The sequence below is a fragment of the Silurus meridionalis genome, chromosome 3 (genome assembly GCF_014805685.1).
Source record: "Silurus meridionalis isolate SWU-2019-XX chromosome 3, ASM1480568v1, whole genome shotgun sequence".
In the NCBI taxonomy this organism is placed as follows: domain Eukaryota; kingdom Metazoa; phylum Chordata; class Actinopteri; order Siluriformes; family Siluridae; genus Silurus; species Silurus meridionalis.
This window is the reverse complement of record NC_060886.1, coordinates 17233062-17247031: the sequence shown is the minus strand read 5'-3', so window position 1 is coordinate 17247031 and position 13970 is coordinate 17233062. Positions and strand designations below refer to the sequence as shown.

The window sequence follows — 13970 nt, the reverse complement described above, 5'->3', positions numbered from 1 at the left end:
TCCTGTGTCTGATTAGAATCCATTAATATGCATTTTGTTATAACACACATCAACATACACAGGGTTAAATATTACCATTTAATTCTTTGTTAGAATACACAAGTGTAGTGCAGATACCTTTTGTTGCTCAGCAGCAGATTATTCTGTTGAACATAAAACTGACATCAGAAGTTAATTGTCGCAGGCAATGTGGGTTATGTAAAATGATATTAAAGAGTTGCTGTTAATCACTGGCCATGTTGTGATACACTGCTAATCCATCACTATGGGAAAGGTAAGCTTACAGATCCTCTTTTTTAATACTGTTTATAAGAATTTTTGTATTAACATCTGCACGTGAAGAGCTAATACGTTTTAACTGTTCAATTAAACAAAAAAATATATATATTTGCATACAGATTGTGTTCTACGAGTATAGGAACTTTCAGGGCCGTTCCTATGATTGCAGCAACGACTGTGCCGATCTATTCTCCTATTTCAGCTGATGCAATTCCATTTGGGTAGAGAATGGGTACTGGATGGCGTATGAACGGCCAAACTTTATGGGCTACCAGAACTTTCTCCACAGAGGGGAATATCCTGATTATCAATAGTGGCTGGGTTTTAATGACTGTGTCAGATCCTGTCACATGCTAACGCAAGTGATCCTCACTGTTGAATAGAAATATATTTATATTGTTCATTTTCTGTAATATAAGATCATTTTTGTCCCTAGCAAAAATGGTCTCATAGAATGAGGATCAATGAGCGTTCAGACTTGCTGGACAGATGATGGAGTTTAATGATAAATGTCCATCTGTCTATGATCTATACTATAGTGACATTCATTCCTGCATTTATGAGCATCACAATTACAGAGGCAGACAGTATCTGCTAAAACCTGGTAAATACAGGAAATGTCTGGGGTGCCATGACCCCAAAGATTGGTTCCATCAAACGTGTTACCTACTTAAACTGAGTGACTAAAATATGATCAATGGAGTCTGACCAATAACAGTGAATTAATTATTTTATTTGGTTGTACTGAGTGTATGTACTATGCTTAATTAAAAAATCTAATAAATAGGTTAATGCTGTCCCAGGATAACAATGATTCTATAAAATTCACATGCATTAATAAGCAATCATCTAGAAAAAAGAGTGAATTATAACATTTTAAATAGGAAAATATGAGGGTTTTTTTTACAACTACATATTAAAGGATATTGCTATACCTGGTGTAGAATTTATTTTACAATATGCAGATTCAATAGTGAATATCATTTTTCTGTTCTTCTGATAAATGCAAAGTAATAAACATGCATATTTGTTTTATTACATTGATTAGTGAAATTCCCCTATTAAAGGTTCCCACAGACAACCAGGACTGCAGTGCTACAGGTACCAGGATAACCACTAAACTTGTTGCCATTTTGATTGGTGTCTTGCAGTGACACTTAACAGTGGTTAAAGATTTGGACGTGTGATGATGTGTGGACATTTAAGTTTCCAAAAAGTGTTATGGGTAGACAATGGCATTTAAGTACTAAAATTTTGGCCCAATGCAATAATATAATAACAGGAACAAGAATAATAATGAGACAAAAAAGAAGAAGAAGGTGACAAAACCATTGGTTAATAGTTTATGCACAGCATAATATATAGTGATTAATGTAATATACTTTTAGTAACATTTATTTGCACAAATAGTGTAACAGGAAATGAATGCAAATTTATGAATAAAAACTAAAACAGCAACTTTCTTTTGCAGCAACAATTTGGAAATTTTTATTTTGTCTTACCATCAATTCATTTGCTGTTTGCTATAATTATATCAAATATAAGTATAATTTATATTGTTCCAATGAGCACATTTTTATTGTTAACATTACAGTTTCAAAGAAAGATGAGTATGATCAAGATAATGCACCACTTATCTACAGTTACAGTTGTACTGTATTTGTAGAAAATCAAACATGGATTCAAAAGTCATAACATGGATTTCTGTGAAGGAAAGTTTACTCTTTAATAGAAAGAACAGTACTTAGAAATCAGTGATGCGTCTGAAAGAGCCTACAATGGAACACGTAGCACCCCAGTCACGATATCTCCTATAGTCTCCAGGTTTCAGGAAGTACTGCCTGCCTTTGTAATTGGGATACTCATAGAAGATCCAGTAGCCATTCTTTACTTTACAGGAGTAAACATGGCGGTGATGGAAACGGTCCGAAACACAGGTACAATCGTCCCCGAACTCCATCATGTGACCATTAAAGTCAGGCTTTTCATAGAGTCTTAATCTGTATAAGCCAGTGTACTAAAATCAAATAAAAATGTAGTCAGAATATATGATACACAATAAAAGATACAGATCATTTGTAATTATCATTTAACAGGTGTGGGAGAAAATAATTTTGCTCTTGTGTGCAATTTGAAATATGAAAGACATATGTTTAAAAAAATAAAATAAAAATATAAGATATTTCTATGTTGGATTTAGATATTCTACAGAAACCATTATAGACCAAATATTCTGGATAAAGCATACCGGTGGAATTATGCAACAGGATCTGATACTAGTGCTGACACCCATCCAACTGTGTAAATCAGGATAGTCACCTTTTTTCATAAAATACTGGTGACCTACGTAATTTGGCTTTTCATAAATCATGAAGCAACCACTCTCCACTCTGATGGAGTTGCAGTGGTTAAAATAGGAGTGTAGATCTGTGCAGTCGCTGCTGCACGCATAAATACGGCCTTGGAAATTTCTGTCCTCGTAAAAAATAATCTGGAATATAAAGCAATGGTCATATTACTCATAAGAATACTGAAAGGCAGATAATGCTTAAGTTTAATGCAAACTGTGATATAAAAAAAATCCCACCTTTCCCATGATGTCTGGTAGAGAGATTCTGTTTCCTAAGCTTTTATAGATCTGCACAGCTATAGGGGACTAACTGTTCTGTTACAAAACAACACTGGTGCTGTAATTTGAAGCATGAATACATTACTAGTCGTTTTATTTTTTCCATGTACATATAGACAAAGGGAAAAGACTGGTGAGGTTTCCACTGTAGTCCATGTTACAATAGTAACAAAACAATATGGAATGTTCATGTTGCATTAAAATGCTGTGTGACAGTGAGACCAAATTCTCAGTCCCAGCCTCATGTATAAGCCACCTGCAAATATTCTGTTCCACAGACTTCACAGTGCTGGTTTCATGACTACAGTTCACGGGGGCTTCATCAACCGACTTGTGTATTCCATTCATTTAAAGAACACCGCAGCTGTAGACCCCTGCATTTGGTCAAAGAATCAGAGGCATCATCTATCTGTGTTAATGTATGAAATGATTGTGTATCAAATAGTTACATTTTTAGTCACTTGAGACAAACACAATTCCGTGCAGATTACTTGATAATCATTGCATAGAAAAACTCAGGTCCTATGTAATGTTTTTTTTGTCTGGCTCACACAGTAGTACTGGCATAAACGCAAACTCAGGTTGGTAATAATGCAGTCAATTCCATATGTATGTTAATCCTTAATAGTAACAGGTCAGTTCGGAATGACTTGTATGGCGCTCCACATAGTCTTAAGATTAATACAGCGATAAAAGTATCAAATGTTGTTTAACAAAGAATTATTTATATGTTTATAACTGTTATAATAAATGATAAGATAAACCTCTTTATCCTGGGTACACAACATTAAATGTATTATTAATGGTTGAAATGTACAACATGTACTTTGTTAAATATTGTATTGATAAGCAATTTGCTGTGGTATAAGAGAAATAAAACACTTTGCTAAGTGTTATTGTGGGATAAACCACTCCAAAAGAGATAGAAAACAACCCCAAATGATGGACAGCATTTTGTTTTGTCTATAAATTGGGCAGTGATGTCAACATATATGGTGCTTTTTAACATATATAATAAAATTAACTCTTTCACCTGCCCAATGATCCAAGAACCTCATTTTTTATGCAGTTCTTGTAAAAATCAAGTAAGTATTTATCCTTAGAAAAGAGTATTTGAATATTTAGAATAGTTGCTGGTTACTGTGATGATACAGTTCAATACAATCCCTTCTCAGAAAGAAACCAACCAAAACAAACAAAATGTTAAACACAACCATATATTTAAGCTATTTATTGGTGTAAAATCTGGTGCAGTACCCACTTTTCCAGACCAGAAATACACCATCTAAAAAACCCCACTCTCAGCACACCTTTTCAAGTATTTTACAATCATGATTCTGTTACCCACAATAGTCACACAACAACATTAGAGTTTCCAGTAAAAGCTGCAGTGTACAAGCTCCTGAAAAAGCCTAGTCAGGTGAAACCAAGGCATGCAGATTTGTCTTTTTGTTTCCTGATGTGCTGAAATAATAAATTTGTATATTTAAAGCATTTATTTCTAGAAAGATGCAACATTATCTGCCAGTAGGACACAATTTTAAGGTTGAAAGCGTAAGGCACATTTTACTATATGCAAATATTTCATATTAATACAGTTTATTAAGTGTTGGCTTTTACTTACATTACTAAACATAAGCTAAGGCTTCTAAAAGGTTGTAACTCGGTTGTATTTTTAAAGATAAAAAATAAATGTAAAACATATATATAGTAATAACAGAACGCTTTAAAGATTATCTGGGTGAGTAGTCTTCAGTCCTGCTGCGATTCTTCTGAGCCTTCATAGTGCTTTGTTTGCTCTTTCAATGAATCCACACTGTCCTGTACACAACAGAGGACAGATCATTAAATAAAAGGATTAGGTTGTGACACAAATGAGTTCAGTCTGGTCTACGAATCAGTCTCCGGAGCTATATGATACTACATTATATATTCTTTAATTTGTTCAGCTGTAGTAGCAATTCATAGTGAATGAATGAGGTTCATAATGGATAGCTAAATAATAAATATGTAATACAATGAAAAAGAGAATTCCTTATGGACAGATATATTAGGAGATTCTTTAAGACTCACACTAAAAGATGATGGAGAAGAGGGGGTTGGGGAGGACACCATCTGCTTCTCCTGCTCTGCTGATGCTCTTTTGTTACGCAGAGCTTTCCACCTTTTCAGCATCTGTGCTGGAAAAGAATACTTTTTTTTGTAATGCACAGATATCAGGAAATGAAAACGAATAGTCAAAGTGCAGTGTCATATACAGTGCTTACTGTGCTTTCTTGAACGGTCTACTGCCTTAAATGAACTGAGCATGGCAAATGGGTGATAGGATAAGGAGAAAGGATGAATGATGTTGCTCTGTGGAAGTCACAAGAGTGAGATGGGGAGAAGACACAATAGTTCCCTACTGCAGTCATGCTAGGTGAGCGTTCAGAACAGTTTTAGTCCCATTCTATCCATTTAACTTACCAGGATATTAGGCAAGGCTAGAAAGTTTAGGAAGTATTGACATGAGCAGGGAAACCACCAAATAGAGTGGATCATTGACCCATAAAATTGAGCATCCTGTTCTACAACATAAACTGATTAACAATGTATATTATTATTAAATGATTGTGTTTAAGTATATAGCAGTATGTAGCAGTCTTAACTGATTTAACTCTAACACCTATTTTAATACAATGCACTTTTGAAATTCTTAATATGAATATGATATTTGTGCATGTATGTATTTACTTTAGTGTCTGGATAAGGGCAGGAGACAGATGGCTTGCAGCTATACAGTGACAGGATGTCAGTCACAGGCAAGCTATTCTAGAATAAAGAAAAATATAAGCATTTATTTGACTGATTAATGAGCTTTATATATTACTCTGTCAAATGTACAAACCAAAATCATTCCTGCAAAGGATGAAAGGATTATAGCCTCTCTTTCCAGTCGGTTAGAACAGTTATTGTGGCTGGGACTGATGGCTCCTCTGCAAAAACAGTACAGAGGTAATGTTCTGCCAGCATATATAGAACTCCAAAACACTCAAGATGCAAAAATAAAGTGTAATTTATTTATTTCCACTAATCACACAAAAGAAATTACTTACATAAGTTCATTCATGTCAGCACCTTTTTTCTCATTCAGATACCATAAAGCCACATTTATGGCTAAATCATAATGAGCCTGTATATAAAGACATAGAGACAACTTAATATATTAGTTGTGATCTAATATATTATCAATAATGCAACCATCTCTAGTTCAATTAATACCAGAGAACGCATCACAGGAACAATCCAAAACTAACTGCAAAGTGAACAAAATAAAACTGTGGGATAATAAAAAAACTTTAAAAACTGTTATTGCAACTATATAGCATTTTATGCATATTTTCTTGATTATTTATTTATTCCATCATGAAACACTTACATATTGAGCCTTAAACAGTGATCGGTCAAATAACTATTTAACACAAAATATTTCTCCAACACCACCATAATATACTTACTGTATATACTGAATAAAGCTTTTTATTTAATAATTCAAATTCTTACCAAATTATCCAGCATCGAGGAAGAGCCTTTCCCTGTTGGGTCAAAGTCATTTTCCCGGATTTTTTGTCCAATATAATGACCACTCATAAAAAAAAATATATATTCTTTCACAGAAGTCACATTAATCACAAAAAACAAAGTATGTTTTATTGATTGCTGCCTCTTACTTATACCTATACAAATTCTATTATATTCATAAATAGCACTATGGAGTATAGACTTTTTTAAACTAGGTGTTTCATTAATGCATCGTGGGGGACTTACAGCAGGGCTTCAATGCTTCGCTTCACTTGTCTGGTTTCCATGTTGCACAAGACCAACAAAACAATCAGGACTGGATCAGAAGGACATTTATTTCCAAATGTACACACTGAAATAATGTGGGAAAAAAAGCACTGTACACTAAAAAAAAAAAAAGAACAACATTTCAGGCTCCAATCACCTCTTGGTTAATAACCTCCACGGGCTATACACAATGCAGAAAATCCGATTTTGATTAAATATGTGCAAACTTTCAAAATCATTACACAAACAGCAGTTTAGCTCAGAAAAACTAAAAAAAAATAAAAGCTGCAATTATATGAAAAACCACAGATGAGAAGTCTTTTAATTTGACTCAAATAATAAAACAGTCAAACTCACCAAATGCTCCTGAACACATTCAACACATACAAGAAAAGTAAAAAAAAAAAAAAAAAAATTTACAAAAAAAAACAAACAAAACAAAACAGAATCTAGCCACTTGTTACTGTGTATAATAGAAGGTACAAAAACAACTCTATTCTGCAGCTACAGCACACGTCTCAGGTGAACACATTCTGTATTATTCATTCACTACCCGACAGTCACGTCAACACGCCACTACCATAGCAACCGATAGAGAGATTAAATTCTATAGGTGATTTAAGCAAAGTGTTCTCATAATTGCTCTATAATGACAGGGTATTTAAATGCTAAAATTTTTTATGCAAAAATATATTGAAATAAATGTTAAAAAAAAAAAAAAAAAAAAAGAAATACAATCAACGTAAAGGTTAAGAGTATATAATAACTGTATAAATCCTACTTAAATTGGGCATTTACTCTGCATTTTTCTTAAACTTTTCTTCTTTTTATCTTTATACACTGGTGAATGTAAGAATTTGGTGTCTGAGAACTTGTCTCCACGCCTCATTTTGCTGCAAAATGAAGAAAAAACAATTAAAAAGCAATATGAACGTAACAAAGCACCTAGAGCTTAAACTTTTCATGTATAGAAGAACAACAAAAGATCTCTCACCAGTTGAGAGGCGGCTCCTTGTAGGACACGGGAGCTGCTTTCCTACGGGATCGGCCCAATGGATTGGCAGTCAAGTCTGTGTTTGTTAAGCTCTTCATTGCCCTCCCATCTATAATTTAAACATAAAACATTACAAAAATTATCATGTGATCTGACAAGATTATTATTTTGACAATAATAATAAAAATATATTATTATTATTATTATTATTATTGTAATAATATTTGCTATATACATTCACTATCTAGCATCCCCCTACCATATGACTGCTACTAATCGGAGAGTAAAGCCATAAGTATTCTCTTAAATATATGAAGTAGCTAATCACATCTTTTCAAACTGCTACCCATGCAGCTGATGACACTTAAAAGAAGTGCTAACTGACCTCTTTCACATGCAAGGATTCACACACATTCACACCAATCAGGCATAATATTATGACCTTATAACCTTATGACTGGTGAGTGAATACAATGATTATCTCTTCATCATGGCACCTGTTAATGGGTGGGATATGTTAAGCAGCAATCTCAATTAATCTCCAATTAGTGGACTTCTTACCTGGTTTTGGTCCCTGAAGCCTAAACTACAGCTGGTTAAAGGCTCACTAACAATACAGATCCTAAATGTCACTCAGTCTGTATCTATCAAAAGTGGTCCAAGGAAGGTATGGTGTGAAAGAGTGGTGAACTGGCGACAGGATCAAGGCTGATCCATGTGGTCTGATCCAACAGATGAGTTTCTGTAGAAGTTAATGCTGAAGAAGTTAATCCTATTAAGGCTCTACGGGTCAGGACTGTTTTGCTGCAAGGATTCCAACACAATATTCGGCAAGTGGCGATGTTATGCCTGATCGGTGGCCATAAAGTGATGCCTGATCAGTGTACATTTGACATAAAAAGTGCACTGAACTCAATTGAACTCCCAGTCATGAATAGCTGTGGCATCATCATTCAATTCAATTGCAGTTTCCAAACAAGAGGAGAATACTTTTCTGGTTTGTGCCCCACCTATCAAATATAAACAAACAAATAAATAACCAATCAATAGTTACCTGGAGATAGGTGAGACATATTCCACTCAGGTTCCTCATAAATGTTCATAGTTTCTGATGAAATCTCTTGTGTATTCTTCTGGATAGTCACCGGACTGTCAGACATAAAACTTTCAGTGGAGCCATAATCCAGAGATTCCCAAGGTGGCCTGTCTTCAGAGAATAATCCACTGTGTTTCTGCCTAACCTGCTCTGCTCTTATCGGTGTCGATTGACTGTCACTGTCCTGATGAGGAACAAATGTCCTATCTGCAATTAACCCCTCTTCATTGCTGCTCATAAAAGGAACATTTTCCTTTCCGTTTAACTGTGAATTGCAATTGGACAAGACAACATAAGTTTCTCTACACTTGCTCTTGGCGTTTTGGGTATTGTGATGCTTTTGACTGGCATCTTTCAAATTTATGTCAATGTCATTAATAGTATCCAAATCATCATTATGGTCAAAGTGTCTCAAATGAGTGCTGTTTGTGTCCCCAGTCTCAGTTGCAGGCTCATCCATAAAGGCTTCCTCGTGAGCAGAAGAATGTAGGCTTTCTGTTACCTCCTGGAACAAATTAGTGGATGTGCTGTTTTTCTTTTTGTTGTCTGCTGGTAATGGAATTTCTTTTGGCAAAATGTCACCAGTCTGAGTAAAGCTATACTTATGTCTTCTCTTTGTTGATGCATTTTCTTTTGTTGTAAAATTCTTCTTTCTTTCTTTTGGCACTGCTGTCTTAGGCTTCTTGGCTTTTGTGTGCCCTATTGGAGAATGATCAAATAGATTGTCAAAAACATTCTCATCACAGACAGCCTTTCTGTTTTCAGGTAAATGAGACACCTCTTGATCTGATTGCATCCCTGAGGAACACTGGTCAGTATTTGTACTTTGCAAAGAAATTTCATTTGCTGTTTCCCTAGATGTGACATGTGTATGAGTGTCTAATGTATGAATCGGGGGGTCATTGCAGGCAGAAATTTGACCTGTATGGATCACATATGTTCCTCTGTTTCTTAGTGTGTTGCATTCTCCTGTCCGAGACAGTGACTGAGTTGACTGCATGCTTTGCCGCTTTTCGGAACAGATTTCCTGGACATCATTGTGAAAATCAATACATTTAGAACTCTCCTTTACACTAAGATCAATACTGAAAGAAGAAACTTTAGTCCTCCTGTCCTGTGGTCTTGAACTGTGTGGGATTACGTATGTTTTCCTGCTGTTTTCACTGTTGTTTTGTGGTTTCAGCATTTCAGCTTCACTTTCAATGTCTTTGTCTTTAGACATAGAGTCATATAAACTTTCCTTGCTCCTCCTATGACTTTGGACTCCTTGGTCACTAAAATAATCCTCTAAATCATTACTGGCAGAAGTAAAGCTGGACTCGTGTGGAGGAATGACATAGATTTGCTTTTTATTGGTATATCCTGCGAAGAGCTTTTGAGAATCTAATCTCCTGTTGCTTTTTGTGTAGCGAGATGTGACGTGAGTCTTTCTTTGTGCAGTGACCGATTCTTCCTCCACATGCAGAAGCTCTACACGCTGAGGCAAACTCTCTTCTTCACTCTTGTTGTGTGTATTTGTTTGAAGGTCTGTTTCACAAGATGTTCGCATAGACGTATTCACAGTTGTACTTTTTGGACAAGAGGACTCCATCGCTTCTTGATCATAATTCAGCACAATGCTCTCTCTACTCCGTGCTGAACACGGATCACTGTTTTTGCTTGTTTTCCTCTGATCAATCTTACAACTTTTCTTTGGCTTGGTCTGAACTGTGACAATTTCAGCAACATTATCAACTACAGTGATCTCCATCTCTGACTCATACAGAGCATTTTGAGGTGCTGTATTGTCAACCTTTGGACTATGTGGCTTTTCCTTGCTCTGAGGTGAAGAACTATGAGGCTGATCATCATTCAGCATCGACACTTTTCCACTAGGGCCCTCTGTGTTCTTCTGTTGCCCTGATTTGTATAGACTGGTTCTGTTTTTTTGCCCAGGTAACAATGATGTTGCATCTTTCTCAGTCTGAGAAGACTCTTTAAAACAAACACACAAACAAAAAAATTTCACAAAATTTCACAAAAATTTCAACAGCACATATTATGAAAGAAAAGCACAAAAAATACAGAACGGTTTTCTTTTGTACAAAGTCGTCTATTACACATCATTTATTAAATCTTCATACCTTCTGGGATCTCAGTGTCTGCGCTCTCAGCACCCTAATATGAAATATTTATAAAATATGAATTATTATAAAATGCAGCTATATTGCAAACATTCCCTCCAAAGATAGTTGTATGCACTGACCACATATAATATAAAAGTAATATATTACCTCTTCTTTGGAAAATAGGTCCACTGCCTTAGCCATAAAGTTGAAGGAGTTATTATAAAATTCACGCAGAACCCTTAACTATGTTAAAAAAAAAAAAAAAGGTTGACTATTATACTCATATACCAATAACCTTTATAGCAGACCATACAGGCTTTCATTACAGATAAAAATAAATAAATAAATAAATAAATAAATAAATAAATAAATAAACACTAAAATTGTGAAGAACATATTTACCCATTGGCTTAAACAGCAAGATTAAACTGTAATTTTTCAATCTAACATCTTACATTTTTTATATAAAACATACAAAATAAATAAAAACTGCCATTAGCATGACTGCTGCTGTGCATCCCGTGAATGCCAGACTCACCATTTTTGTATTTTTATGACGCTGTATGGCAAGATCAAACCTGAGGTTCTGCAGATCTTTCTGTAAACGCACCGTTTCCATTTCAAGCTGCTTGGATTTCTCTTTCTGAGCAACCAGAGCCAAGGCAAGGGCCTTGTTGTTGGTTTTCAAAGAGAGCTTAAAGAACGATGATGTGTCTGAAAGAGAAAACGAAATCAGTCAGATCATTTAGATTACTTGACCAAAAAAAAAAAAAAAGATGTCATGATGTGGCAGTGGGTATTGTTGCCATCTCACATCTTCTGGGTCCCTATTCTGATCCTGAGCTTAAAATACTTAGTGCAGGCTGCTTGCCACCTCCCATGGGTAGATTAATGACCCTAATTTGGCACGGGAGGTGGCTCAATGGTGAAGGCTCTGGGTTACTGAAAAGAAGCTCAGGAGTTCTAGCCCCACCACTGCCAAATTTCCACTGTTGCTAGGTTAATAACGCATTAATTGTCTCTGCTGGAGGGATGCCCTGCACCCTGCACTCTGAGCCCAACTTCCTAACAAGCAGGGAAATGTGAGAAACAAATTCACTCTGCTGTAAAGTATGTGACAAGTAAAGGCTTTCTTTTTTCCTTCAAATTTGGTGAGAATGTCTACGGTAATAATCAATAATGAAATTCATTGTATGCGAATGCCGTTATCGATTCGTTGGGCTGCTCAATTTCGGTTCAGCATGAAAGCAAGATAAGACACCCGCTTGTGAAATGGCAGAGAGTACACGGTCAATGGGAGCAGCGAAGTGTGCGTCCCAAGTCATCCAGGGCAGGAGAGCATTTTACATTAAGTGCAAAAAAGAAAACTGTAACCTGCAAGTTATGCAAAGCAGAGCTACTGATGCACAAGCACAAGAAAATAAAACACTGGTGTCACAGATAAAGGTTACACAATTCTTTCTTTTTTAATCAAAGCTTTTAGCCTGCTTCTTTTCTTTGTTCCATTCTCTTTCAATAGCATGTGTCTACTACAACAGTTAACTTGTGTTTTCAAACTTTACCTCGTTCAAATGCTTGTTTACAATGTTTGTATATTTAATGTATGCATACATCATTTAATTATTATACAAAATTGAATTAATTATATATTTTAGATTCTTATATCTTCTGGGAAAAAAAAAAATATATATATATATATATATATATATATATATATATATATATATATATATATATATATATATATATTTTTTTTTTTTACAAAAATTGTCAAAACAATGTTATATTATATTTTATTTATTTATTTTTTAAGCATGGTTGTCAACTTGACATCTACAATTATCATTAAAAACAATACAAATGAAAATTTACACAAATTGTTTCACCTTGCATACTCAAACGCAGTGCAATTCTTTTTTTTTTTAAGAAAGAATGAGTGAATTTGTTTAAACGAGAAAAATCCACTATGCACTCCTCAATAAGCAGACACTATATAATGTAAAAATTGAATATAGTTCAACTCAATATGTGGCTTTTGCATTTTTGTACACCTTTTTCATAAATACTCTGAATTTGGGTTTTATATGGTTAGAATAAGCAAAACAAACAAACAAACATAATTTCAAACCCTATTAATCGAAAAATAATCGCTCGATTAATCGATTATCAAAATAATCGCTGGTTGCAGCCCTAGAATGTACGTAAGCAGATCCAGAAAGTGACTTGGCCCTCAACTAGGCTGCAACACTGATTAATGCCCAGTGTCCTCAAGATGTTCCTTAGCTGCATCTGAATATAAATAAATGAATGAAAGACATAAGGTGTGTGTGAGAGAAAGAAAAAAAATCTTACTGTGAATTTTTGTCTTTATCTTGGCAGCAGTCTGCTTTATTGTGTTTGGTTTCTTCTCCATGGCAACCACAGTGCAGGCTGCGTATGAGATACTCTACAAACGTTAGCTGTCAAACCGCATTGGCAATATTTTCATTCGTATTTATCACTTTTAACACATCTACATGATCCCAATGAAACCCAACATGACCCCAGCCATATGAAATACTACCAATCTAATGCTGTTTCCATCTTAATGTTGGTTAGAAGATATAAGCGTTATATTACGTCAATTAACTAACGAATGGACTAGATATTAGTTCGAAAAATAATCATATAAGTAAAAGCAACTGTCTAAACACGACCACAATATATTTTTACTTTGTGAACGCAGCGTGTAACCGAACCTCAGTCAACCGCTAACGCCAGTTCAAACCCAAACAGTGCCGCGGAAACTCCAAACTCTTCTTCGTCTCCTCTGCTCGCTGTCTTTCACACATACACGGCGCAAAAGCTCTCTACTGCCTTCTAATGGACAATGTAAAAACTGTACTTAATAGCTAGATTGTCTATACCGTAACCTTGCTTTAACTTTTACAACTCGCGTGGTAGAAATATTTTAAAATTGTGTAAAAAAAAGCAGAAATAATATTTTTTATCAATATTTAGCCAGGGATTTTTTCTGGGTTAATAAACGGGGGCTTT

The 13970-nt window shown here is 35.0% G+C and overlaps 3 protein-coding genes and 1 pseudogene across 6 annotated transcripts; 1 reads left to right on the top strand and 3 right to left on the bottom strand.

Annotated features, from left to right (window-relative positions):
- The first annotated feature begins 265 nt into the window (after positions 1–265).
- LOC124382773 lies at positions 266–958 on the top strand (annotated as a pseudogene).
- Positions 959–1702: 744 nt separating this feature from the next.
- Positions 1703–4021, bottom strand: LOC124383148 (gamma-crystallin M2-like). Of its 3 annotated transcripts, none has more exons than XM_046845555.1 (4): positions 3165–4021; positions 2867–2944; positions 2528–2770; positions 1703–2296 (listed from the first exon to the last, which is right to left on the bottom strand). In XM_046845555.1, the coding sequence occupies exons 2-4, from the start codon at positions 2873–2875 to the stop codon at positions 2024–2026; spliced, it is 525 nt and encodes a 174-aa protein (XP_046701511.1). In that variant the 5' UTR covers positions 2876–2944; positions 3165–4021; the 3' UTR covers positions 1703–2023. The 3 variants fall into 3 exon arrangements, with proteins under 3 accessions (XP_046701511.1, XP_046701513.1, XP_046701510.1); XM_046845557.1 differs by having other exon boundaries at positions 2867–2939; XM_046845554.1 differs by having other exon boundaries at positions 2867–4021.
- Positions 4022–4124: 103 nt separating this feature from the next.
- On the bottom strand, positions 4125–7604 carry LOC124383147 (uncharacterized protein C2orf80-like). Of its 2 annotated transcripts, none has more exons than XM_046845553.1 (9): positions 7535–7604; positions 6716–6853; positions 6452–6533; positions 6004–6080; positions 5796–5883; positions 5642–5719; positions 5176–5263; positions 4982–5088; positions 4125–4729 (listed from the first exon to the last, which is right to left on the bottom strand). In XM_046845553.1, the coding sequence occupies exons 2-9, from the start codon at positions 6754–6756 to the stop codon at positions 4661–4663; spliced, it is 630 nt and encodes a 209-aa protein (XP_046701509.1). In that variant the 5' UTR covers positions 6757–6853; positions 7535–7604; the 3' UTR covers positions 4125–4660. The 2 variants fall into 2 exon arrangements, with proteins under 2 accessions (XP_046701509.1, XP_046701508.1); XM_046845552.1 differs by lacking the exon at positions 7535–7604 and adding an exon at positions 7094–7145.
- Positions 6787–13891, bottom strand: sgo2 (shugoshin 2). The gene is made up of 7 exons (XM_046845549.1): positions 13287–13891; positions 11473–11648; positions 11100–11177; positions 10950–10983; positions 8785–10800; positions 7731–7839; positions 6787–7629 (listed from the first exon to the last, which is right to left on the bottom strand). The coding sequence occupies exons 1-7, from the start codon at positions 13345–13347 to the stop codon at positions 7518–7520; spliced, it is 2586 nt and encodes an 861-aa protein (XP_046701505.1). The 5' UTR covers positions 13348–13891; the 3' UTR covers positions 6787–7517.
- Positions 13892–13970: the final 79 nt, after the last annotated feature.

What these genes read in the sequence shown, in the direction of transcription:
- LOC124383148 (XM_046845554.1), bottom strand. An exon ending in CCTGTTGCATAATTCCACCG is followed by an intron (nt 2,297 to 2,527) that starts GTATGCTTTATC and finishes ATTTGATTTTAG; the next exon opens with TACACTGGCTTATACAGATT.
- LOC124383147 (XM_046845553.1), bottom strand. Translation starts at nt 6,756, where the DNA reads ATGGAAACCAGACAAGTGAAGCGAAGCATTGAAGCCCTGCT. An exon ending in GCTGACATGAATGAACTTAT is followed by an intron (nt 5,884 to 6,003) that starts GTAAGTAATTTC and finishes CTGTTTTTGCAG; the next exon opens with AGGAGCCATCAGTCCCAGCC. An exon ending in AGACCGTTCAAGAAAGCACA is followed by an intron (nt 5,089 to 5,175) that starts GTAAGCACTGTA and finishes ATTCTTTTCCAG; the next exon opens with CACAGATGCTGAAAAGGTGG.
- sgo2 (XM_046845549.1), bottom strand. Translation starts at nt 13,347, where the DNA reads ATGGAGAAGAAACCAAACACAATAAAGCAGACTGCTGCCAAGATAAAG. An exon ending in ACCTATTTTCCAAAGAAGAG is followed by an intron (nt 10,984 to 11,099) that starts GTAATATATTAC and finishes ATTTCATATTAG; the next exon opens with GGTGCTGAGAGCGCAGACAC. An exon ending in AAGGAGCCGCCTCTCAACTG is followed by an intron (nt 7,630 to 7,730) that starts GTGAGAGATCTT and finishes TTCATTTTGCAG; the next exon opens with CAAAATGAGGCGTGGAGACA.